This window comes from Leptodactylus fuscus, chromosome 6 (genome assembly GCF_031893055.1).
Source record: "Leptodactylus fuscus isolate aLepFus1 chromosome 6, aLepFus1.hap2, whole genome shotgun sequence".
NCBI lineage: Eukaryota > Metazoa > Chordata > Amphibia > Anura > Leptodactylidae > Leptodactylus > Leptodactylus fuscus.
This window is the reverse complement of record NC_134270.1, coordinates 117389691-117415257: the sequence shown is the minus strand read 5'-3', so window position 1 is coordinate 117415257 and position 25567 is coordinate 117389691. Positions and strand designations below refer to the sequence as shown.

General features: G+C 41.9%; 1 protein-coding gene across 6 annotated transcripts in view; it reads right to left on the bottom strand.

Annotated features, from left to right (window-relative positions):
• TANC2 (tetratricopeptide repeat, ankyrin repeat and coiled-coil containing 2) overlaps positions 1 to 25567 on the bottom strand; it is a 329427-nt gene that overhangs the window by 24625 nt on the left and 279235 nt on the right. For 5 of the 6 annotated variants that reach the window (XM_075277126.1, XM_075277128.1, XM_075277127.1 and 2 more), the window contains 6 exons: positions 9835 to 9945; positions 7217 to 7368; positions 6569 to 6737; positions 2773 to 3027; positions 1757 to 1882; positions 1301 to 1582 (listed from right to left, as the gene is read on the bottom strand). In XM_075277126.1, coding sequence (XP_075133227.1) covers positions 1301 to 1582; positions 1757 to 1882; positions 2773 to 3027; positions 6569 to 6737; positions 7217 to 7368; positions 9835 to 9945 — 1095 coding nt within the window. The remainder of the gene's footprint in view (positions 1 to 1300; positions 1583 to 1756; positions 1883 to 2772; positions 3028 to 6568; positions 6738 to 7216; positions 7369 to 9834; positions 9946 to 25567) is intronic. The other variant, XM_075277129.1, reaches the window with a different exon arrangement.

Genomic DNA, 25567 nt, shown 5'->3' with positions numbered 1-25567 from the left:
CCACTACTGTATGAGGACCACTATAAATGTGTCTCCATATACCATCTCCTCAGATCCATGATAAGAGCATGTCTTGGCCTAACTAAAATCACATGACCTGATGTCAAGCTGGTTTATTGGGTCGTTCTCAAGGCAAAGATGGTGGAGGCTGGAAGGAAAGATCTATCTATGCCTGCAAGATTTAGGAAAAACTTCTTGTGGACAATCTTGTAGACTTATCTAGAGGGGACATTTTCATAGAGATGTTTTTTATGGTTTTTGGGGCTTCATGGTCCTTTAAGGTTTTCACAGGTTTTTATTTGTGTTACAAAAGTTTGTCCCCTTCTAGATCTAGATTTGTCACACTGAATGGTTTCTGAAGACAAACAGACCCAGAGAAAACACAGCTTATGATATCTCTACATTTATGTAAGCAAAAAAGTTACCCAACAATCATATCATCTATGTTTAAAAAGGAAACCTATAGTGGAAAGTTCAGTTAAGGCCTCACACTGCATCTCCATTGAGCTCACCAGAGGATTGACTGGGTCAGTCCCTTTAGGATCCTATAGACGCGCAGATGGCGGTTTGGTTTTGCATTTCCACCATGTTCTTACTGTAAAATCCTGTATTTGACATATTTGTATTTCGCACTATGTACCAGTTATTTTGGGACAAGTAATGTCCTCATCTGTGACACCTGTCCTTATATTATTAAAGCAAGTGGATCAGTGAGGAATCTTTAAGTGTTCTCGCTTTATGACCTTGCCCAGACAGTCACGGTATCAGCCTCTTGTGGACATTCTGCAATATATGTACTAATAGGGGATATAGCAATGCCGCCTTAAAATTCAAAAGGTTGTCTCATCTCAGAAATCGGTGGCATATTGCTAAAATATTCCACCAGTGTCCAATTGGCAGAGGTCCAATTGATTGGTAGAATGATGTGGCAGAAAAGGGCTGTACCATTTTATCTCTGCTCTGATTTTTCTAGATGGTTTTCTTATGGATGGCTAAAGGATACTCTCACAGAAAAATTAGAGGGGAACCAAAAGGAGACAAAGTGGTAAAGACCTTGCCCCAGTGTTGTTGCTACTTTCTTCTAGCAATAGTCAGACTCCCACCAATTCATCATTGTCAGTATACCCCAGTTATATGCCACCAAAGGTTGTATTTCACTAATAAAAGTATTTGGAAAGCTTCTATATTTTCATTCACTATTTTGTCCACACTTTTACCTGCAACATGGGAGAAAATATGCCTGACAATCCAGCTGTTCCTACTGATGAAAAACTAATGTGAGAACATTAAAGTAACTCACGCTTTGGTGATGCGTGGGGGCTGTCGGATGTGAGCTGTCTCAGGCGTGTCCCGTGACAACTGAGAGATACCAGCCGAGAGATGATAGCAGTTTTCCCAAATCCAATATTACCACAGATCACTACACCCCGGTTCACACTCTCGTCCTCACTCTGCAGTTGTGCATCAATTTCATGGAAAAGCCAATCTCGGCCAACAAATGTAGTATCTGTAGTGATACTCGGCACCTCAAATAGCAGTGGTTTCAAGGAGATGTCTGGCGGTCGGTAGGGCGCAAAGCGGACTGTGCAGGGAAATAGAAAAGTTGTCAAACAAATACGTGAGTGATATGCAGTGATATATTAAAGTGCTCTGCAATAAACACTCATATAAACAAGGTATACCAGATAATAATACTAGGAAATGTCATCAGGACTTATCTACTCAATATTATAACAGAGTGGCATATGCCTCTGACCTCGGAGATCTTGTGGGGTGCGTGGTCCAGCAAGGGTCTGTCGTGGCATTCGTAAAGAGGTTCGCAGGGGCGCATGTCTCTGCTCATCCAGGTATGCGAGGTCCTCCAGGTGTGCAGAGCTAGTAGCTGCAGACAAGAAAGGTTGGAGGGAAAAAAGCTAAGTGTTATGTATAGGAGCAAAAGAGGAAGAGGCTCTGGGCACAAGAAGGAACTTGTGATCCATAAGCACAGAACAGATCTCTTATTGTAGTATATATTATTGTAGCATACTATATTGTATATACATACTATATTGCAAACAAACCCTACAGCTTTGTACAATGCTTCAGTATTGTCACAGACTTTAATTCCTACAAGAATGATTAGCTGAAGACCAACAATGTGATACCACATTGAGAAATAGTAAGTAATACACATATGAAGGAAATCCCCAAACTCTGCCTTTATAGGATTTTGCCACACCCCTACCATGCAAAATATAAGTAGAATTTCAAGTAGGGTTGTCTCCCCCCCCCCCCAAGCTTTGATGCAGATCAGGTCCATTTCAGTAGCTGAAAGCTCTAGTCTGGGATGGGGAGTCCTTTAATCAGACAGTGTCACTGTACGTCAAAGGCATTGCAGAGCATTAGCACTTCCATCCATCTGCACTGCCGCATACCCCTCGCTGAGCTACAGACTCTGTTCCCAGTTCTAAAGAGTATCCAGGACCAAGCAATTTCTCAGGAACAAGAAATTCAAAAGGTTTCTGCGTCTTATTAACCTTTTCACTGCCGGGGGACAGCAGAATAATTAACTGTAATGGCTCATTTGAGCTTACTTCACTTCCCTCCCACCTTCTGCAGTCCTGTATCTTTCTCTTACTCCCCCTCACACCCACGGAAAGTAAGCAGCATTAACATTCTAGGCACATACACAGTGACTTGCGAGAATAACGCTACCCCATTCAACTTTGAACATTATACAATAAAGAAAGCCAGCTCATAATCGCCACAAAGCGACGCACACGGTTTTCTCACCTGCAACAGAGTTGGGGCGGGGCATGAGGTAGAGCGGGATTGACTGCACGGATTGGGAGAGTCCAGTGTCCAGTCCCCTTTCAGGGATTTTATTTAAGCTGAAAGTGGAGGCCATTATATTTTCATCCACCCGGTAGAGACTTGAATCCATTGACTTCTGGCCCTGCTTAACACACCCTCGGGAGCCAAGTTCCTTGTTGCTATCTGCACCATACTTGGAACGGTCCACATTCTCTGAGTAGCTGGTCAGGGTAGCTGCAGGTAAGCGGAGAGAGTCAACATTATGACATTATACACTATTTCACAGTATAAGCAGCTCTTTCCCAGTCTCCCAGTAGTATAGTTGTTATACCTGCACTGCAGGTTGGAAGCAGAGCACATTCCATTGGGAACCCTGCAGATGGAAATTAAAAGCTAATATGTAACGCACACCGCCATGTGCATGACTTTCATGTCTGGTTTCTTATCATTGACAAATTTACTAAGGAAAATAATGGGCCATGGCGGAATCTGACATATTGATTCATAATCTTCGATCTTCTTCTGCAACATGAAGCTAAGAAGGAGATATTGTCATTCCTTTCCCCCTCCACTCCAGCAGCAGGAGGTGGAGAGAGATCGATGGCATCTGAAGGCAGATTCCTTGTTGAAGTAACAGTCTGTGCAGTAAAGGACATCAGACAGAGGCACAGACATTATACATCCAAACCACGGACACACTGCGTACGTCAGTATGTAGAGCAAAGCTAATAAAGGGATCATGGGCACGTCCCTCTAACCTTCTACTGACAGCAGAGAGATGCAGAGAGAGGTACAATTCAGATATCTCGCTACTACTGCACAGCTCTGTAATGGAAAGTAACCATCTGACATCAGCCTAATCCAGCGTACCCTTCTGATACCCCTCGAATACCCTTTCAATACCTTTCTGATATAATTTTAATACAGTGCACTCCCATAGCATTACTCTCACCCAGTGTACCCATCTGGTATCCAATGTACCCATTATCATTACTAATCCAATGTATCCATGACATCATTCTAATACAATGCAGTCATAGGACATCAGTCTAATTCAGTAAACCCCTCTAATAACCTCCTAATCCAGTGTACCCCTCTGATATCCTCCTGATACAGGGTACCCATGACATCATTCTAGTACAACAATCTTCTATGACATCATTCTCATACCCCTCTGATACCCTCTTAATCCAATGTACTCAACATCCTTCTAATCCAATGTACCCCTTTCTTTATACTAATACAATGCACCCCTATGACATCTTTTTCATTCAAGATGCTTTTTTTTTTTTTTCAATCTAAAGATAATTAGGGCTAGTTCACACGGAGCAAGTTGGCAGCGGATTTTGACGCGGAATCAGCCTCAAAATCCGCTGCTCCCACTGATTTCAATGGGAGCCACTCGCTTCTTTTTTCCGCTAGCTAGTAGCGGAAAAAAGAAGCGAGCTGCCCTATCTTGCCGCGGATGCCATGGCTGAATTAGCCGCGGCGCGAGGCTCCGGCCCATTCATTTTGGCTTAATCCATCGCGGCATCCCTTCGCAGCAGCCGCGACGGAATGTGTACACGTGGAACCCCGTGTGAACTAGCCCTTAGCAAGAATCTCCACAGGAGACAACACCATGGAGATGGTATCCTAGGCCGCAACCAATCTAAGACCCCAGCATCATATATGTCTATCACCTCCACCTAATATACTGAGCCAACCAGCTTTCTTGAATCTTTTCCAAACACAAAGAAATCAAACCAAGTCTTTTACTTCTTAAATAAACACAAGGACATAACTTCCCCACAACGATACAGACATACAGTCATGTCTATGTAGTAGGGACAGATGCAAATACTTAGTACAGAGACATCAGGTATGACATCTCTCATTGCTTCAATGGGTTAAAATATAATCCCCCTCGATCAATGCAAAATAAAAAGAAAATGAAAATAGCTGGGCGTATAAATTAATCTCATGCCTATTTAAGTGTGACAATGTACGCAAATTAGCCTCATGAATATGCAAATGCATGATGCCTGGTGTCCTGCATGGAGTATGCCTTCAACTGGTATACAGCAGGAAGGAAAGACAAGCCTCAAAATCACCAGCAACATCAAATGGTCCAGAGGAACGAAGATGATGAGAAGAATGAAGAGGAAAGAGGAGCGTTCTGCAGGAGTATGCAAGGCGGCATTATTTCTGCATTACCAACAAAGTGCAAAACTTGTCAAAAAGGACAAAAACTGCTAAATTGTAAAACGCAAGAAGTAAATGGCGAAAAAAAATAACAGGTGGAAAGTCTAACACTTAGCCCTTATCCACACATATTTTGGAGCAGGGTTTGTAGGCTAAAACCAGGAACGTGCCTGTCTTTCGATGAGAAAGAAGTCATAGGGGTGCATTGTATTAGAATAGTGACAAATAACTGACAAAACACTTCCGTTATCCTGGTGTTACTACTATCTGTTAGGCGTCTTCATAATAATTTTTGATCTTTTCAATTTTTTACTCTTACACTAGGTTCACCGTTAGTCTCTCTTTCGTCCGGGTCGACATGGGGACCCAACCAACGGAGAGCCCATCTGCTAAAACATGTGGACACCCGCAGACCCAACAGAGTATAATGGGGTCTGCCAAGTGTCCGTGGAGTTTCTGCTGGTTTTATACTGAAACCGGCAAACAAAAAAAGTCCTCTGTGCAGCACTTTTCTCTCTATTGATATTAGGTGGAGTCTCCTATGGAGACTCCAATTCAGATGTGAACCTAGCCTATGAAAAAAAAAAAAATAAATAAGACAACTTCTACCTAAATACCATCAACAAGTAGACCAGCTGCTGATGACAGATCCATTAAATCCAAAATGTATTTCCAGACCGGGACGCTAAAGGCTACGTCATGTGTCCATAACCAAGCCTGCTGGAGGTATTTGGTCTTGTTCATACTATGTAGTTTTTGCATGTTTAGAGTCAATCCTGGTTTGGGCACAAAAATCACATGTAAAATTGCAACCCAACCTTAATTCCACACTTCTAGATCACAAAGTTTTTGATGCATTTATTTCTGTATGGTAATTGTGAATCTCTCTCTTTGGGGTATGTCCACAAAATGCAGAAACTTCTGTCACTTCCATTCATGGGAACTGATCTCACAGTAATCCACAGACATGATGGAGAAAGCACTCCATTCAGATGTTCTCTGATTTGTAATATGTTGGCACCATATAAATAAAATTATTATTTTCCATCTTAGGAATTTCTGCATCAAATCTATAGTGGGCGTGAACACACCTTTAAGGTGGGCACTTGTCTTAGGTGGGCACAGCTTAAAAACAAACTGAAAAAAGCCAACAACAAAAAACCCCCTAAACTTTACATTCTGATTAGAGGTGAAAAAAATGAGAGTCGGTAATGAAGGAATCACAATTAAAATTCTACAGACGCTCAACTGTTTACACTATGAATAATGAGCCCCGACAACATATTACGCTGAGACGTGCTTCACATTGCACCTTTACTGCATCATCTTAACACTATGTATATAAGGACTGTGTGCCATAACCTATACCAACTGTGTTCTATCCCTGCTAGGCTACATGCACATGAAGCAGTAGTGCAGAAGAAAACAACTGGCTCAGTACTGCACTGACAAAAATGCTAAATGTGCTTCACTAATGTACAAATTATTAACATGTACCTCTCTTCAGAGGAGTGAGGATCAACACCAGTATGAGCACCATTTGGAGCAATATATGGACATCATGCGGTGAATTTTTATAAAAGTCACTTACCAATAATGCCACTGTCCCTGCTCTCCAGGGTGGAAGTGGGGCTGCAGTCCTTAGTGGGGGCAGTGGTGTTTGGGGGAGGAAGAGTGGAGCATGGGCTGCTGGCAGGCGGAGAGGCTGTACTGCTGGTTAAGGTGGAACATGGACTAATCCGCTGGGTTACTGCAGAGCCCTGGGAAGAAGCAAGAACATCACAATTCTTAGAGGTTATGGAAAGTCTTGAGCCACAGCCCTTGTTTTTAACACTAGATATGGAGTAAATGTAACTTAGTAGACATAGACAACCTTGATTTTCTTTTCATATCCGACCGTAGCTGTGCGGCACCCCCAGCGATCAACCATTACAATATGGACAGTACTGTGCCTGGTAATGAAAAGGCTGCAGTGCTTGCACAAACGCCCCAGCACATTACACAGCTGATGTGTGTGGTACCAAAAAATCAGACAACAATGAATCTGATATTTATGGCAAAAAAGACAGGACATCTATACTAATGCCCCAGAAAACCACTTTAACAAAGTTAATAATTTTCTTAGAAAAGTATCAATAAAAACTTTAAATGAGCAAATACCATATCCCCTTCCAATTACGTAATATACTCAATGTTACCCTGCATGACGGTCATTGGCATTACAACCCTAACCCCTTACCTGGTTTTCTTCTTGCCCCTCCATGCTGTACTGGGGACCCGCAGCTTGGACGTCGCTGACTTTTTCACCCAGGAGGAAGCCCAGTCGGGTCATGAGGGTGTTGGCAGCCTCATCAACAGATGGAGGAGGGCCCAAGACAGACTCCTCTTCCCCTAGAAACGAAAATATAGAGGCCATTCATTTTCAGTACTGCCCAAGACAAGAGCTTTGGTAAGTAGGGTTATTAATGCAGTGTTTGGTAACTATGTGTATTCTCATGGACCTCAATCTCTCTTCAATATCATAAAATTCCAGCATTCTTGGGAAAGGAGGAATATAAATGATCAAATTTAGGAAATATCAGCATAGATCTGATTCTTGAAGGCATTTACTGCCATGAGCAAGATGTTAGACTTCAGGACAATACACACATTGCCATTTTAACAAATGGCCGCCAGTAATTGATGAATGAGATTACTGACAGGGATCGAGTGTATATGGCCGAGGCATTTGCTATATGCAAAGTACAGTTTTCACCCCCAGTAAGGTGCTCAGAGTATTGATTTGTACATATGGCAATGCCATGTCCACAGACCCTGCATGGAGATTCGCAAAGTCCCTGCTGCTCTGCACTGCAGGGTGGCCGTATGGCGTCACCATTGGAAGCAATGGCTCCAGCGAAGAACCTCGTAAAATGGTGTCTAGTGGAACAGAGATCATACCTAGAGACAGAAGTTGTGGGTGCATCAAAGAAGTTTTATGAAGCCATAATTTGGAAACTCTTAACAAAATAGAGGTTCAGGCAAACGTCACTGCACCTGGTGAATATTGTCAATGTGCTGGACCATTAGAGTGTCAGTGGGTGGACAGTACAGTACGGTATGTACATACATGCATCATGCGGATGTAGTTTTTGAACTGTGTGACATGATCAGCCTGTTCTTTTCCGACAATAGAGATGAGCGAGCTGTCTAAAATGCTGGATGACTCAATACTGCAGCAGTCGCAGGCTGAATGACTGATGATCGGTCAGGAGAGCCGGACTCACTCACTGCTGGTAGTTTATGGAGGTCAGTGACACTGACATCTCTACAGACATCTCGCTGGTTGTAGCGCAGTCTACAGCACTCTGACCGCCAAGAAAGAGCTTCTCATGAGTGTACGTCATCCTCCCCTTCCCCAAAAATTACAGCTAGCCCATGATAGATCATTCCACATTATCACTGTACTAAAGATGGATTTAAATAATCCTGTATGCCAGCTCATTTACAGAAATCAACTGCTGGGGTGTTGTCATCCCAGCAGTCACTACCTCATGCAGGCCATCACCCAGAATGCCTCAGTGCTCGCCGCTGCTAGGTTGCCATAGAAACTCTGCATATTTTATGCTGATTCACTTAGCAAGCTGTTGGCGAGAAGGAAAAGGTTGGGGCGAGGGAAGGAGAGGATGGGATGCGTCCGTTCCAATAATACTTCCCTTCAAGGTGGAAGCTGAGAACATGAATGCTGGCAAGTATGCTTCTTGATCTTAAGGCTGCAGGACTATTATGGGAATGCAGAAGAGATCTCCATCCAGGCTATGTGCAGATCCCACAATTTCGTTTATGAATGTGGGGTGTTGGTTGTCCCCTTTGTAAAAGACACATATAAGCACATGAAACAGCTGCTTACTTTTATATTGTTCCGTACTGCAATGTGTCCATACATCTATATACATGCAGCTAATAATGTAATACATATGCAATGGCAACATGCTAAGCATCTGCAGTATTTCGGCTTTTGCTTTAATGCAGTTTCTAGACACAGATTGTAAGTCAACACATCACATAAATTGAATATTTTATCGCCTCTTCTATCTTGCCCTTTCGAGGCGTATAAAAGTTAGAAAGAGAGGAACATGATGTTCTCTCGCCTGCTGTCCCACCTCTGACCCCAATATTAATCTGGCTGCTCTCTTGTGGCATCATTACCCTTCATAGTGGAAAAGTATCCAGTGTGTAGTCTGAAGTGCGTGCTCCGCATATACAGGGCGTGAAGGAAAGAAGATGACGGGAGAAGAAAAGAAAGGAATGAAATGACGGCTAAAGGAAAAAAAAAAATGCTACTAAATTACTGGGGACGCAAACAGCTCCATTCTTTTGATTCCTAAAATTGTTAATATAAAAATGCTGGCGTGAAGAATGCTGCAGACTCTGAAGTTCTTGCTATGAAACCCCTATTTTGACTCTTCTGGGGTCCCCTACTGTTCTCTGCACTACCTGGTCCTTGTCCCAATAATACAACCACTCAGCCAATCAAAGCCTATAGCAGTATTCCACTACACAGATTGGCAGAGCAGTCTCATTCTTTGTGCCAGGTAGGACTGAGACCAGGATGAAGAGTGGGGGATCGGCAAGGTATTAGGATTGTTACATTATTCAAAGCAGTTTTTTATTTTAATTGTTATAACTCTTACAATCCATTTAATAGATAAATTTTAGTGTTTCAGTATCTGGGAAAAACGTCAATACAATGGCAGACTACAGGGGTGTGTTCAGTAATATGGTGCATAGTATGTGGGATTTTTCTTCTTATACTGAAAGTAGTTGTATTTTTCTAGCAAGAATCAGTGGAATTCTACCCATGGGATCTCAACTTACCCAACAGGTATGCATCAGCGTCCAGTTTCTGGGACGAGCCAAGGGTTGGGGATCCCAATTCAGATTCTGGAATTCTGGGGCTCTCCACAAACTTTGCTTTCCTCAGAGGGGCTGCGAGTGCGAATGTAAAGATTGAGGTGTACAGATAAGGAAGTGTGGGGGAAGGGGAGGTGCACAGAAGATTTGAGGAGCAATGGATGACATATGTTGAAAACAATGGGAAGAAGAGAGGCAGAAAGGAGAAGACAGATAACAGAAAGGGAAAAGAAAAGAAAATGCTCCGAGTTACTAGAATAGTCAGCAGATGGAAACCGTTAACAGCATGCAAGCGGTGTCCAACCAAGATCAGGTTACCCCTAATTTTTCCCCTTCTTTTGTGTAGTGGAAAAAACAACACTGTCAGGCCTGCATTCTTTTCTAGGGGGTATGTAGCAGAGGGAAGAAGGATTCCCCCCCACCCCACGCCTCTGATGCAGGAATGGCAATGGTTTAATTGTACAGACACATCAAGAGACATTGTTAATTAGGACTGTTCCACAGAAAATCCTTTGCAGCAGCCGTCAGGAGCAGGACTGCTGTGTCACTTCATCCCTCTGGAGACACAGCCTGGTTCCTACACATTTAGGTAGACACAGCAAATTAACATTTTCCTTCTGAAGATGGCGTGGCATAAATTACAATGAGGTACAGGGAGAACAAAGTGTAAAAATAAAAGATTCCCAAACCACTAAACAACCAAAAGATAACCCAGAACTCAATCTAATATTGCAACATCCCAATCTCATAATCCCCAAATCATCTTACAAATTAATTCCCCAGGTCCTGGAACATCACATGTGAAACTGTAACACCCAGAAGGAGGTGACTGCACAGTAAGTGGCCGTCATTGAGAAGGAGCAACACAATATTTGTTCTTTACCAAATATCAGAGTAAGAAGAATATTTCCTGTTACTGCAATGGTGGGGAAATGTTGTCTGTCACATAGAGGAATAGACTTTCACCGTGTGACAGATACCCTATGCGACTAGTCGGTCTATCTATCTATTGCTGGAAGTGTACGATTTCAGGAATTTCCCCTTCCCGCATTAATCAAAGAAAAGATAGATCTCAGAGCGGGTATAGGGCATATCAGCTTCTCTCCACGTGACTACGGCTATTACACCCTGTGGCTGGTGTCAAAATGAGTTGTCAGTCACTGGGAGTTATAACCATGACAAGTCATAAGATACCTACAGCCATGGAAAATGTTATTTTATTCTGGCTGTGCATGCCGAAGCCTCCTGGCTAACAAGAAGCCTCAATCATCTCTCCAGCCGCAGCCCTAAGAATACAGCTCTAAGGGGGGAGATGTTACAGGAAAGAAACAGAGAAGTACGCCAGATGTAAGATATGTGCATGCTCACCCAATGAGCGGCTTATTTCTAGAAAATCATATTGCCACAATAATTCCAGTTGTCTGAAAGCTGAAGAGGTGAAGGAACCTTTTCTCATTACATGGAAATAACATGTAACGTATAATCCTAGTAATGCAACTGCCTCTTCTATTATATTCTGTATGTCAATTGCTGAATGTTAATATGTATTTTTTAGGAATGTATTCGCTTTAAAAGGTGTTCTAATAAAATGCTATATTAATAAATGGCGTATCCACTGACATGAAAGAAACCGCAAGGACAATGAAGCAGGGTGCATATAGGCTGTCATGTATTACTACCTATAATCACAGGGTATTACTATGAAATATATAAGAGCCTTCAGTAGTTGATACCTTTTTAATGGCTAACTAAAAATGATGACATATTGCAAGCTTTCGGGACTACTAAAAAGGTCCCTTCAGCAGGTTGGTATGAAGGGACCTTTTTAGTAGTCCCGAAAGCTAGCAATATATCATATTTTTAGTTAGCCATTAAAAAATGTATCAACTACTGAAGACTCCTCAAAAAATTTTTTTTATATTTCATATCCACTGGCTAAGGGGGCGTTCACACTACCGTTGGTGTCCGATTGCAGTGTCCGTTGCTACTGTCCGTTCAAGATTTTAGCAACGGACACTAGCTGTGTCCGTTACAATTTCCATTCATTTCAATGGGATTTCATCTGTTGTCCGTTTGTGTCCTTAAGGGTCCGTTAACAACCATGTCCGTTTTTTCAAGCGGACAGAGAAATCACACATGTAGGATTTTTTTGTCCGTTTGAAAAAACGGACAGAAAGTGTACGTTTTTTTTTTTGTTTTTTTTTAACATTGAGGTCTATGGGCAACGGACATATAACGGGCAGTAACTGATGGCCATCAGTTACAGTCCGTTATTTTCTGTCCGTTTATTTTCTGCACATGCTCAGAAAGCATAAACAGCAAAAAAGAAAAAACGGACAGTATAAAAAACGGACACCAACTGATGCTAATGCGTCCGTTTTTTTTTTAACTGATCCATTAAATGGATCAGTTAAAAAGAGGACCTTTCACCACTTTTGGGCACATGCAGTGTTATATACTGCCAGAAAGCCGACAGTGCGCTGATTTCAGCGCACTGTCGGCTTTCCCGATCTGTGCCCGGTGTAAAGAGCTTACGGTGCCGGTACCGTAGCTCTTCTATGGTCAGAAGGGCGTTTCTGACCATTAGCCAGAGACGTCCTTCTGCCTCGCGGCGCCAATCGCGCTGTGCTGTGGAGCGGGGAGGAACTCTCCCCTCCCTCCCTGATAATGCTCGTCTATGGATGAGTACTGCGAGCAGAGGGAGCGGGCGTTCCTCCCGGCTCCACAGCACAGCGTGATTGGCGCCGCGAGGCAGAAGGACGTCTCTGGCTAATGGTCAGAAACCCCCTTCTGACCATAGAAGAGCTACGGTACCGGCACCGTAAGCTCTTTACACCGGGCACAGATCGGGAAAGCCGACAGTGCGCTGAAATCAGCGCACTGTCGGCTTTCTGGCAGTATATAACACTGCATGTGCCCAAAAGTGGTGAAAGGTCCTCTTTAAAAAAACGGACACATTAACATCAGTTAATGTCCGTTATGATAGGTGTCCGTTTTTTTTCTTTTAAACGGACACCTTCATAACAGACACCAACGGTAGTGTGAACGCCCCCTAACACGGTACAAAGATATTTTTCCTTATATATAAGAGCGTGAAGAGAACAGAGAGCATGAATGCAAAGTTTGTAACAAAGTTCCTACTTACCATGTGCTATGTATAATACTATCTTATTGTAGAGAAACCTTTGGGTCCCAGGGCCTGGTAGTGATTGTTACACCCCTGTGACTATCGGGCTACTGGCTACTTGCGCCACCTGGATTCCACTGGTTTTAAGTAACGTCATTTAGATACACCTGGTTAGACTGTAATTGGTAATGGCTAACCATAACAAGGATTAAGAACCTTTTGGTGGCTTCATTCCATCTATAGCCTTCGGAAGTCAATCATCTGATAACTCTTCGCTGTTGTGATGCTGTGTCTGTTTGCTACACACCATCAACGCGGCCTCAAATATCCATGACGTACATGAGTACTATCTATAGAAGATATTTAGCTATAGTATATGGCTGCCAGTACAGAGATTTTGTGTGAAATGAGTCTTTCCTACTGAGGTACAGTTACTCCCTACATGAAAGCTTGCTATAATGGCGTTCTCCAACAGGTAATTGACTAATTAAAGTTGTTCTGAGTCTACAAGACATTGAGCGCTAAGATATTTTTATTCCACTTAAAAATGTAAAATACCGTTCACCGAACACTTTCCGTCATTTTCTCATCTGCAGTTACCTCCTGTTAGGGGGCTGGAGGAATAGCCCACTGCTAAGGTCATGCAGATTACTGAGAAGAGTCCCCTGTAACACTTCAAAACTTGCCTGAAGATGATCAGGTTATGACAGCGGGTGGCGTCAACAATCTGGAGACACGCGAGGAGACGCCGCCTATACATGCACTGCGGTACAGGGAGAAATTAAGGCTTCTCAAAGCCAATATACGCGGAATATATTGTCGCTATATCAATAAAAAATGTATTATTATTAATGGGAACATGTCAGGTGTGCATTTTCCACCAATAACATGACCACATCATGTGCAGGATCAAGTTCTTTCTTTTCTGTTGCAGCAAAGTGAAGTTATAAATGTCTGAAAGCATAAAAAGTCACATGTAGATTCTCCTATGTAGACATGGTGGGTGGGAGAAGCTTCAGTCGAGTCACGCTGTCCACTTGTAATCTCACCACCTGGGCACGATCAACATCTTCCCCAGACTACATGCACACAGCCGAGCGTGCCATCCGGGGGGGTCCTATCCTGCTCCGTGACACTGGAAAGTAACAGAACCAATGAAATCAATGAGAGACGGAAGGCAAATGGATGACACTTGAATGCCATCAGAATGTATTCTGCCTCAGTCTGCACACTCAGTCTTGTGCATGAGGCAACACAGTCACTGCCTGATGTCAATCATGTCCAGAAAGTGAGATTACGAGTGCGAGCGGATAGGTGGAAGGTACTCTCTGCACCCCCCATAACTACATTTAGATCTTCATTAAGATGCAACAGAGATTACAGAGGGACAGCAATGCAAAGGGAGTGACTTCATCCTGCACATGATGGAACCAGTGTATGGTGGAAAAAAACACCTGTCACCAAAAACATGGGTTAGGTCCACGAAGATAAGATGTATGATGTATGAGACCCTCAATTCTATGCTCAGTGATTTAAATTACTCCCACATTACTTTCCATTCAACCTAAGATTGAAAGCAGCCACCACCACCTCCCTTGCCTGTCAAAGCTGGGGTCACAGGGACCTTGTTTTACTGAGGAACCTCTTCTTGAAATAGGGACAACATACTGATATAGGTCATAAACATACTTAAAGGAGAGTTTACTGGGGAGAGGAGTGATTAGATAACATCCTATATATATGGTATACCCTAGGACTGGGCGATTAGGACTTAAATCAAAATTGACATTTTACCTCAATTACCATTATTTAGGCTACGCACCCTTTGAAACCACAATTCTTTTAGAGTATGAGTTGGACAAACCTCACTAGATTCGTCTTGCGGTTAAATTCAATCCAAAAATAACCAATATGGTCTCTTCAGAGGGCCTAGGGGAGGCGATCAAACATAAAAACCAGTGTTGCTCGCCTTTCCTAGGCTCCACTGCTACCTCTGGTCCTCTTCAACTGAATAACTTCAGTGACCATTGGCATCTGTGATTGTGTCAGTAGTCCCTGACGTTTTTCAGGAGTGTGGAACAAACAGAAGACCAATGCCTAAGCCCAGGAGAGGTGTGGAACACTTTTTTTTTTATGTTTACTTACCTCCCCTGGGCGCCCAATCATTATATTTCATGGTCTGAAGAGACCTTAGATCTATATACTATACTGTATACTTATTTTATCAATATTTCACTGTGCCACTATGACCATTTGGTATCCGTGGATTAATCTTCATGTCTACATGTTCCAAAAGACCAGTAGATTTGGGACAATCAGTACTACTAAAGGTCATGGCAAGGTCAAAGTTTTTCCATATTTTACACTACTTAGTAAGTACTTTATTGTGGTTTCTGAATGTTTGTAAAGCAAACATCTAGTCAGTCTAGTCACATTAATAGTTTAGTTTACTGGCTCCAGAGGTCCGACCTGTACATTATAAATAAGTCCTGTTTTGTTTTACAGGCACATCACATTAAAAACCACGAGGACCAGCAAAGCAAAATTGTACACCCTCTATACAGGCTAACGTTTGGCATGACCAAACAACAACGTGTCAACTACTTGTATATGTCACCTTGGTATCCCATTATGACAGGTAATGCAGAAAGATTAGAGATGTCACTGGAGATCAGACAGGATGTTCATGGGTCAGACCACAAGGGACACAACAACACACAGACAGCTTGATGTGCCTGACAGTCTATGGAGAGCTTATTATTTCCCGGCACAGGTCACGGGTTGTCAGGTGTAAATAATAACCCCGCCATCATCTTAGAGATGAGATGATTCACAAATCAAACAGCCTTCATATAAACTAGGCTGCTTTCTCTTGAGATGCTTATGAAAGGTTAGTAACATGTGGGAATGCAACACAATCTCTTAAGTTTTGCAAAATTTCAGTGTTAACTTAAACACATTAAAGAAACACTCCAGCGGCTATATGGTACAGCATAAGCTATTACTAAAGAAAAGTGTAAAGGCTCTTCTGTATGCCATGTGTACAAGTTTTCATTGTTGTGACATATCTAGATTCTTCTTCCCCTCTGATGTAGCTCTTTTAATTCAGCCTATATTTCCCATAAGGCCTCATCACACTGCACTTATTCTCATCCAAAAGCAGAAGGTGATAGATCATTGGGATAGAACTACTGTCTGTTAACTCATCTTGAAGAGCTTCAGGGTATCGTATGTGTTGCAGCTTCTGCCTGCCTCCTGCTTGTAATAGCTTTCTTACTATCAGCGCTTACAAGCAGAAGGAACAGGGAGCAGCATGAAGCTGCATCTCATAGAAATGTATTGGAGACTCTGCACAGCTTTCACAACTAGTACAGACAATTAGTGAGAGTCAGTGAGTTTTACAATTCTGCAGCTGGTTATTGTATGGACTCACATACTATATCACTGCACAATTGGGTTCTTCCTACGACATCACTCTACTTCTGGGTTCTTATGTAAAGCAAATATCATATCTTCAGCAGCTCTATGTATTGAGAAGATTTCAACACTGATGTATTTCTACTCCTAAGGATAAAGCTGGCCTTCTTCTCTTTGGCTTCCATCAAACCCTTGTTCTTCAATGGTGGCTGAACTACTCTCAATATCAAAAGCACTAGAATTTCCTAGCTCTCAACTAGAAGTTCAGCAAGACGGCTTACAGGATGGAATATGGACCATTTCTAATAGTACATACTCAACCTTCTGGGTGCCCCGTCAAATCATTTTAGGGGGAGTCAAATCTATCCTTGCTAACATTCATTGCTGTCTTCCGCCATAGGATGACAGCAACGGACATTAAACTGTCCCAGACTGATTCTGTATTCATTCCCACCGACACTGATGTAAACAACATGGTACTTTTATAATGGAAGATAAAGTCTGGAAATTAGCAATGGTATAGGGTTTTTATGCATCACATCCTGTAATACTAGTGAATGTTAGCAAGAATGTTATAATATTAAATAATTATATCTGACATATAGAACAACAGGATGGCACCATAAAAGCTACCTAGACATTGTGTGACATATATATCTGCAGAGCAGATGCAAGTTACGGCAAAACAAAAGTGCTGTCACTAGGAAAACGTCATGCATGTAAAAATTGCTGACAGGGCAGTAAACTAACACAAGGAAACAGATCAAAAGCAATGCACAACCATAGAGAAAAACACAATAGAGTGAAAGGTGATTGAGGATAACGTCAGCATAGCAGACTGCAATGAAAAGGTAATAAATATACAGAGATACAGTGAGATAGGCAGATATAACCTAGTTTATGGACCCATATATAAATGCTTAAAGCATCTTATGAGATTTCGCTACATCACCTCATCACACGGCTTCCTATTGTGCATATATATATATATATATATATATATATATATATATATATATATATACACTCACCGGCCACTTTATTAGGTACACCATGCTAGTAACGGGTTGGACCCCCTTTTGCCTTCAGAACTGCATCAATTCTTCGTGGCATAGATTCAACAAGGTGCTGGAAGCATTCCTCAGAGATTTTGGTCCATATTGACATGATGGCATCACACAGTTGCCGCAGATTTGTCGGCTGCACATCCATGATGCGAATCTCCCGTTCCACCACATCCCAAAGATGCTCTATTGGATTGAGATCTGGTGACTGTGGAGGCCATTGGAGTACAGTGAACTCATTGTCATGTTCAAGAAACCAGTCTGAGATGATTCCAGCTTTATGACATGGCGCATTATCCTGCTGAAAGTAGCCATCAGATGTTGGGTACATTGTGGTCATAAAGGGATGGACATGGTCAGCAACAATACTCAGGTAGGCTTTGGCGTTGCAACGATGCTCAATTGGTACCAAGGGGCCCAAAGAGTGCCAAGAAAATATTCCCCACACCATGACACCACCACCACCAGCCTGAACCGTTGATACAAGGCAGGATGGATCCATGCTTTCATGTTGTTGACGCCAAATTCTGACCCTACCATCCGAATGTCGCAGCAGAAATCGAGACTCATCAGACCAGGCAACGTTTTTCCAATCTTCAATTGTCCAATTTCGATGAGCTTGTGCAAATTGTAGCCTCAGTTTCCTGTTCTTAGCTGAAAGGAGTGGCACCCGGTGTGGTCTTCTGCTGCTGTAGCCCATCTGCCTCAAAGTTCGACGTACTGTGCATTCAGAGATGCTCTTCTGGCTACCTTGGTTGTAACGGGTGGCTATTTGAGTCACTGTTGCCTTTCTATCAGCTCGAACCAGTCTGGCCATTCTCCTCTGACCTCTGGCATCAACAACGCATTTCCGCCCACAGAACTGCCGCTCACTGGATGTTTTTTCTTTTTCGGACCATTCTCTGTAAAACCTAGAGATGGTTGTGCGTGAAAATCCCAGTAGATCAGCAGTTTCTGAAATACTCAGACCAGCCCTTCTGGCACCAACAACCATGCCACGTTCAAAGGCACTCAAATCACCTTTCTTCCCCATACTGATGCTCGGTTTGAACTGCAGGAGATTGTCTTGACCATGTCTACATGCCTAAATGCACTGAGTTGCCGCCATGTGATTGGCTGATTAGAAATTAAGTGTTAACGAGCAGTTGGACAGGTGTACCTAATAAAGTGGCCGGTGAGTGTATATATACAGTGGGGCAAAAAAGTATTTAGTCAGTCACCAATAGTGCAAGTTCCACCACTTAAAAAGATGAGAGGCGTCTGTAATTTACATCATAGGTAGACCTCAACTATGAGAGATAAAATGAGAAAACAAATGCAGAAAATCACATTGTCTGATTTTGTAAGAATTTATTTGCAAATTATGGTGGAAAATAAGTATTTGGTCACCGACAAGCAATCAAGATTTCTGGCTCTCACAGACTTGTAACTTCTTCTTTAAGAGTCTCCTCTTACCTCCACTCATTACCTGTAGTAATGGCACCTGTTTAAACTGATCAGTATAAAAAGACACCTGTGCACACCCTCAAACAGTCAGACTCCAAACTCCACTATGGCGAAGACCAAAGAGTTGTCAAAGGACACCAGAAACAAAATTGTAGCCCTGCACCAGGCTTGGAAGACTGAATCTGCAATAGGCAACCAGCTTGGATTGAAGAAATCAACTGTGGGAGCAATAATTAGAAAATGGAAGACATACAAGACCACTGATAATCTCCCTTGCTCTGGGGCTCCACGCAAAATCTCACCCCGTGGGGTCAAAATGATCACAAGAACGGTGAGCAAAAATCCCAGAACAACGCGGGGGGACCTAGTGAATGAACTGCAGAGAGCTGGGACCAATGTAACAAAGCCTACCATCAGTAACACACTACGCCGCCAGGGACTCAGATCCTGCAGTGCCAGACGTGTCCCACTGCTTAAGCCAGTACATGTCCGGGCCCGTCTGAAGTTTGCTAGAGAGCATTTGGATGATCCAGAAGAGTATTGGGAGAATGTCCTATGGTCTGATGAAACCAAACTGGAACTGTTTGGTAGAAACACCACTTTACGTGTTTGGAGGAAAAAGAATACTGAGTTGCATCCATCAAACACCATACCTACTGTAAAGCATGGGGGTGGAAACATCATGCATTGGGGCTGTTTCTCTGCAAAGGGGCCAGGACGACTGATCCGGGTACATGAAAGAATGAATGGGGCCATGTATCGTGAGATTTTGAGTGCAAACCTCCTTCCATCAGCAAGGGCATTGAAGATGAAACGTGGCTGGGTCTTTCAACATGACAATGATCCAAAGCACACCGCCAGGGCAATGAAGGAGTGGCTTTGTAAGAAGCATTTCAAGGTCCTGGAGTGGCCTAGCCAGTCTCCAGATCTCAACCCTATAGAAAACCTTTGGAGGGAGTTGAAAGTCCGTGTTGCCAAGCGACAGCCCCAAAACATCACTGCTCTAGAGGAGATCTGCATGGAGGAATGGGCCAACATACCAACAACGGTGTGTGCCAACCTTGTGAAGACTTACAGAAAACGTTTGGCCTCTGTCATTGCCAACAAAGGATATATAACAAAGTATTGAGATGAAATTTTGTTACTGACCAAATACTTATTTTCCACCATAATTTGCAAATAAATTCTTACAAAATGAGACAATGTGATTTTCTGGATTTGTTTTCTCATTTTGTCTCTCATAGTTGAGGTCTACCTATGATGTAAATTACAGACGCCTCTCATCTTTTTAAGTGGTGGAACTTGCACTATTGGTGACTGACTAAATACTTTTTTGCCCCACTGTGTGTGTGTATATATATATATATATATATATATATATATATATATATGCACAATAGGAAGCCGTGTGATGAGGTGATGTAGCGAAATCTCATAAGATGCTATAAGCATTTATATATAATATATATATATATATATATATATATATATATATATTTAGAACCAAATGCTTGTTAGATTATAAGAAATCCACCTAAATAAAGCGTAGTGTATTCTGTTATAAAGAATAAAAAAAATTTAAAAAAAGGTCAAACAGCAATGGAAGAAAAAGCCGCGGCACAACACGGAGTTGGTAAGGCATGTGCAGCCTTTAATTTAGGATGACGAGAATTTTAATAGGGTGAATAGCTCAGAGCAAGTTCATTGTCAAGGTCACGTGTCACACTATACCCTGTATCTCCTTTAAGAAGCAGTAATATAATCCCTTCCACATAAGGCGAGGCTGCTCAACACGAGTCAGTGCGAGATCTACAAAGTGACATCAATTATTACATCAAACTCCCTCCACAAATCGTAGGCTTTCTCCATTAACAAAGGCACCACAACATTTATTATCAGCTAAACTACCGCACAATAGAAGAAAACACTAATGGTTTTGCAAAAGGAAATGGAGGAATTTAATGAAAGAAATGGTGCCTTCACATGTGCTGCACTCAGACGCATTGCAGACAGATGGTGTCCTTGTATCTTCACAATGTAACTGAATATTGTTTCTTAACAAGAGGAGAAAATCACAGGATTAGTTATATGGATGCATGTGGCTGGTGAGCGCACACATTGTCCATGCACACATACACAGTAGTCACCGGTATAGCTTTCAATCCCCTCGCCATCCACATAACCTCTCTCATCTCAACAAGTACATTCCAGTCCAGCCCTTGTGTGCCCACCACGATTATTTATAGAAAGTAACAAATGACCAGAACAAATGGAAAGAGTCCTTTATGTGTGCCAAGAGCGTTGTCATCGCCTCCGGATCCGAGGGCTGTTATAGTTCACCTTCTTGGCCTCGCTCCCTTACATGAAGCTACAATATGGCAACAAGAAATGTAAAGTTCTTAGGCAACCTACTGAGATATATCACCTTCCAATCATCAATGTGCAATACTCTAAATATTTTTTATCATGACTTTCCAATATTCTGAGAATAAAAAAAAGCAAAAAACTATAAAAAAAAAAAAAAAAAAACAGCAAAAAAATTAACCATCAAAAAAACAAAGATAACCAAGGAAATGTATCCTACCTCTCTCAGGTGTCCCAGAAAACATTCAACTTTTACTCAAAACTATTTTACAATTTCCATGCACAACACCAGCCCCTATAACTACACGACTCAGAATCATTCGTTATCAAAGGCTATAACAAAGGTTTATCATGAAACACAGATGATCAGGCCGGTGTTCTGTCTATGGAAACTTTCTACGCAGTATGTTTTATTGGGGCTTCTGTGACGTAGGCCTCATTTTCCTGGTTTTCCAGGTCTGTCCTTCACCAGGAAAAAAACGGTAGGAAGGAATGGAGATCTGACCTTTTTATAAGTATAAGCATGGTAGCTGACGGTACATGCGCTTGGAACATTTCCAACCTTAAAGACTTGTTAGATTAAACAATGAAAGGGAAGGCAGAGCTTGTTTGAGTGCTATGCGATTTTTATTCTGCTGACCTGTCCTGGACCCAAAGCAAAATGCCCATAGTCTATTCAAAGAAAAGGCTATGTTGTGTCACAGGTCAGTCAGAACGATCACTCATTCACTCAGAAACTAAGTAAATAAATGTGTGTATGGGCACCTTTAGGTCCCAAAAGACCATTAATCCTCCGTTACAAGCCACTGCAGTCAGCCACAGCTAGTAATGACAAGAAAATTGGTACATGAAATTAGAAAAAAAAAACATTGCCCTTAGCTTCTGAATGAGACAGCGGCAACATAAGTTTCGGAGTTCCAAGACAGTTCTCATTCAACATATGCATGTTGTTTTAATACATTTTGTGAGGCACAGTAGGGGCCGGCGAGGAAAGCCAAAGAACCTACTCATCAACAGTTGTTTCCAATTTACTGAGTCTTATCAACAAGAGGGCGGTTTGTGGCCAACGCAAGCTGGATATTGTCCCCGTAGCAAATACACAAATCATCTATGATAGGAACGCGAATGAGTAATATCCATTTACCGCAAATTGCACAGTAAGGACAAAGACGATTATCAGCATTCCCCAAGCAAAAACTACATGCCCCTTGTGTAGACTTTGTCAACGTTTATGGAGAGCTCACCACAGTAAAAAGGTCTAGGTAGGAACATGGCTGGGTCTGTTCAAACGCACGGCTTTTGTGATAGTTTTAGTCTTTTTTGCCACTGGTTTGGTTTAAACATGTAAAAAAAAAAAAAAATCCTACCATAGATACCATAATAAACTATAGAATAACTGTAGCAAAAATCTACAACAAAAATACCACTTGTAAACATATCCAAAATGTTTAGGCTTACCCTAATGCCTTATTCACACAAAAGTGAAAAATGGACATATAGCGTTTTAAAAACAGTCACATGTCTGTTTTCTTTTGACGATTAGATAAAAATGAACATGTTCTATATTTTTCTGTCTTGACCCAGTAGAAATCAGTGTGTTGAGTTTCAACAGACGCAAAAACGGACTGAAATCTAAGTTACAGCTGTTAAAAATGAATCAGTGGGTTGGGTCAAAAAAAAAAAAAAAAAAAAAGGCAAAAAAAGACCAATAAAATTAACAGTCCATTAAAAGGTATGCAAAACAGAGGGCACGCACCCATCAAAAGTGGACAAACTGACATGGAACAGATGCAACACGGCCTCAATTTGGTTGAAAAACAGATACATCATGGTCATGTGAATAAAGCCTTGTACTAAAAATTGCAGTCATAGTATAAAATGATTATTAATCTTAGCCAAAGTTGCTGTCAGTTGTACAAACAGTCAGGACACCCTGCTTGTCCACTGTCAATGTGTCACTGTCTAAACGAGAGCAACAAAACGTATTTCTGTGAAAGTGTTGAGTGGATCCAAAAGTGGCCAGTAGAACTGCAAATGTGACTATGGGCATCCTCTTTTCATTTAAAAAGTACCCCTGAGAAAGTTATATTGGGTGTCCCAGGAGAGTGACTTGGTACAATCAAAACCTTGACAAATCTAGAATTCTTGTGTTTTACCTCAGGGCACCAGCCATCTTGTATCTGGCTGTAAGACAACTGGCTTCAGCAGCCTCCTCTCCACTGCTCAGTCTGCAACAAGACAGAAGAATACTAGACCACCCTTAGGAGTCTGACAGCCAAAAATGGTGATGATCTGAGCGAAAAGAAGTAATCTGGAAAATTTCTACAAGACTCTTTGCTTCAGGAACATGCGGAATATCCTGCAGACTAACAAACTCGATGTATAAATGTATCTCCTGTTCCGGAATAATGGGCCTTTTATACGCATAAAATTTGGTGCACACAATGTAAATATATTTATTTTATGGCCGCTTGCTGCACACTAACATGCTGATATCACTTGTGTTAATGAGCAGATCCTACAATGGCTGGTAATGACAAGTGTCCATGCATAGCTTTCCTTGTTTATCCCCATATAATGTAGAATAAATAACCTTGGCTGTGGTATGTTTTACTGGCCAACATGACAGCCTACTGCAGCCAGATAGCAGCTCAGACAATACTGCCATCTTAATGTCTGCACTAATTCAGCCGAGAGCTCCACATCCTGCGTTCTCAGAGATAAAAGTCCTTTAAGTGCTGCAGTGTCATTGATCCTGAATATTCGGAAACAGATAACTGGTATTTAAAGCAGTTACTTGGTAATCATTATGTGCAGGCCAATTGCTTATCAAACCCTTTTTGCGAGCTAACACTTTCTCAGGCTCACAAGACATGACTTGAGATTTCCATCAGCAAAGAAGAAGATTTTGTGATTGTGATGCAGCAAATATCTATTGGCTGTAGAAACGGCCTCATCCCTTTAATGAAGACTATGGCTAAAAGATAAGTGGGCCATGGAGCCCATTTAGGGACCTCTTTCAACTGTAAAAGCATATGTAGCCTGCAATAACCTGGTCCATCTCAGTAAATTGATGGATTTTCTGACTTTTTGGAGATTTTCTATGCTCAATACACTTTTCAAAAAGAATCACACAGATGGAATGTAGCAGGAAGCAGACAGCTCCATTCTCTGTTTAGTGGTCAGACCATGTTACTGCAAAAGTTCACTTTAATGAAGTTGAGCTGCAGTGACTTGGTTCCACCATTATACAGAGAACAGCACTCTGTTGTCCACATGAAGCCTCTCTGCCTGGAAACTATTTTTTTTTTTTGCACTTTTTCACTTGTGTGTCCTTTGTTGAAGGGGTTATCTAGCTTTTTAAAATGATGAAAGGATATTGAATGGGTTTTTAAAGGTAACCACTAGTGTCCGTGTGCAACCTCTCTGCCTGGAAATGTTTTTTTTTTTTTTTTTTTTGCATGGACACAAAGTCCTGCATGTACGATTTTGTGTCCGTGAAAAAAAAAACAACAAAAAAACAGTTTCCAGGCGGAGAGGCTGCACACGGACACTAGTGGTTACCTTAAAAACCCATTCAAATGAATTGGTTTTAAAGCTGACCGCCGGCATGCTGTCCTCTGTTTAGTTTCCCCGGGGTTTAGGAGAGAAACCCCGAGGTAGACAGCGTTGGTAGTGTGAACGCCCCCTAAGTGGAGACTACACAGGGACCAGGTATAACAAAGATTTGAACCTGCTCCTGTTTTTTCTTACAAACACTGACATTTAAATGAGGCTGTAGACTATTACTGTAAATCCCTCCCCCCCCATACATAAAATTTAGTTAATAAATTAATTCCCTGCTTTAGCATTCAAAATATAAAACCCACAAATGAACCCCATAAATGTGTAAAATGTTACATGAACGGCAACGTTTGAAGGTCAATAATAAAAGACTGATGAACAGAAAGCCCCCCCATAACAGATACTGGAGACATCACAACGGGACTGATAAACCAGCTACATAGTGACTGCATGTCAAGTAAGAAATGATCTGTACCCTTGTAACTTCAGTCCATAGCTGTGCAGTGATGTGCACATGGGGTAAAAGGAAGGCCAGAGAGCCCAATAACCTCCCAGTCATTGCATCCTATTCAATGGTTTGACCACCCATTCTGCATTTGACACAGGGTTATGAATTTGTTTTAAAACCAACATACTTTGATATCTGCCCCTATCAACTACACTGGGCAATGGATCATTAAGGAAAAGAAGTGGCTGTCTGGTTCAAGAAACTCCT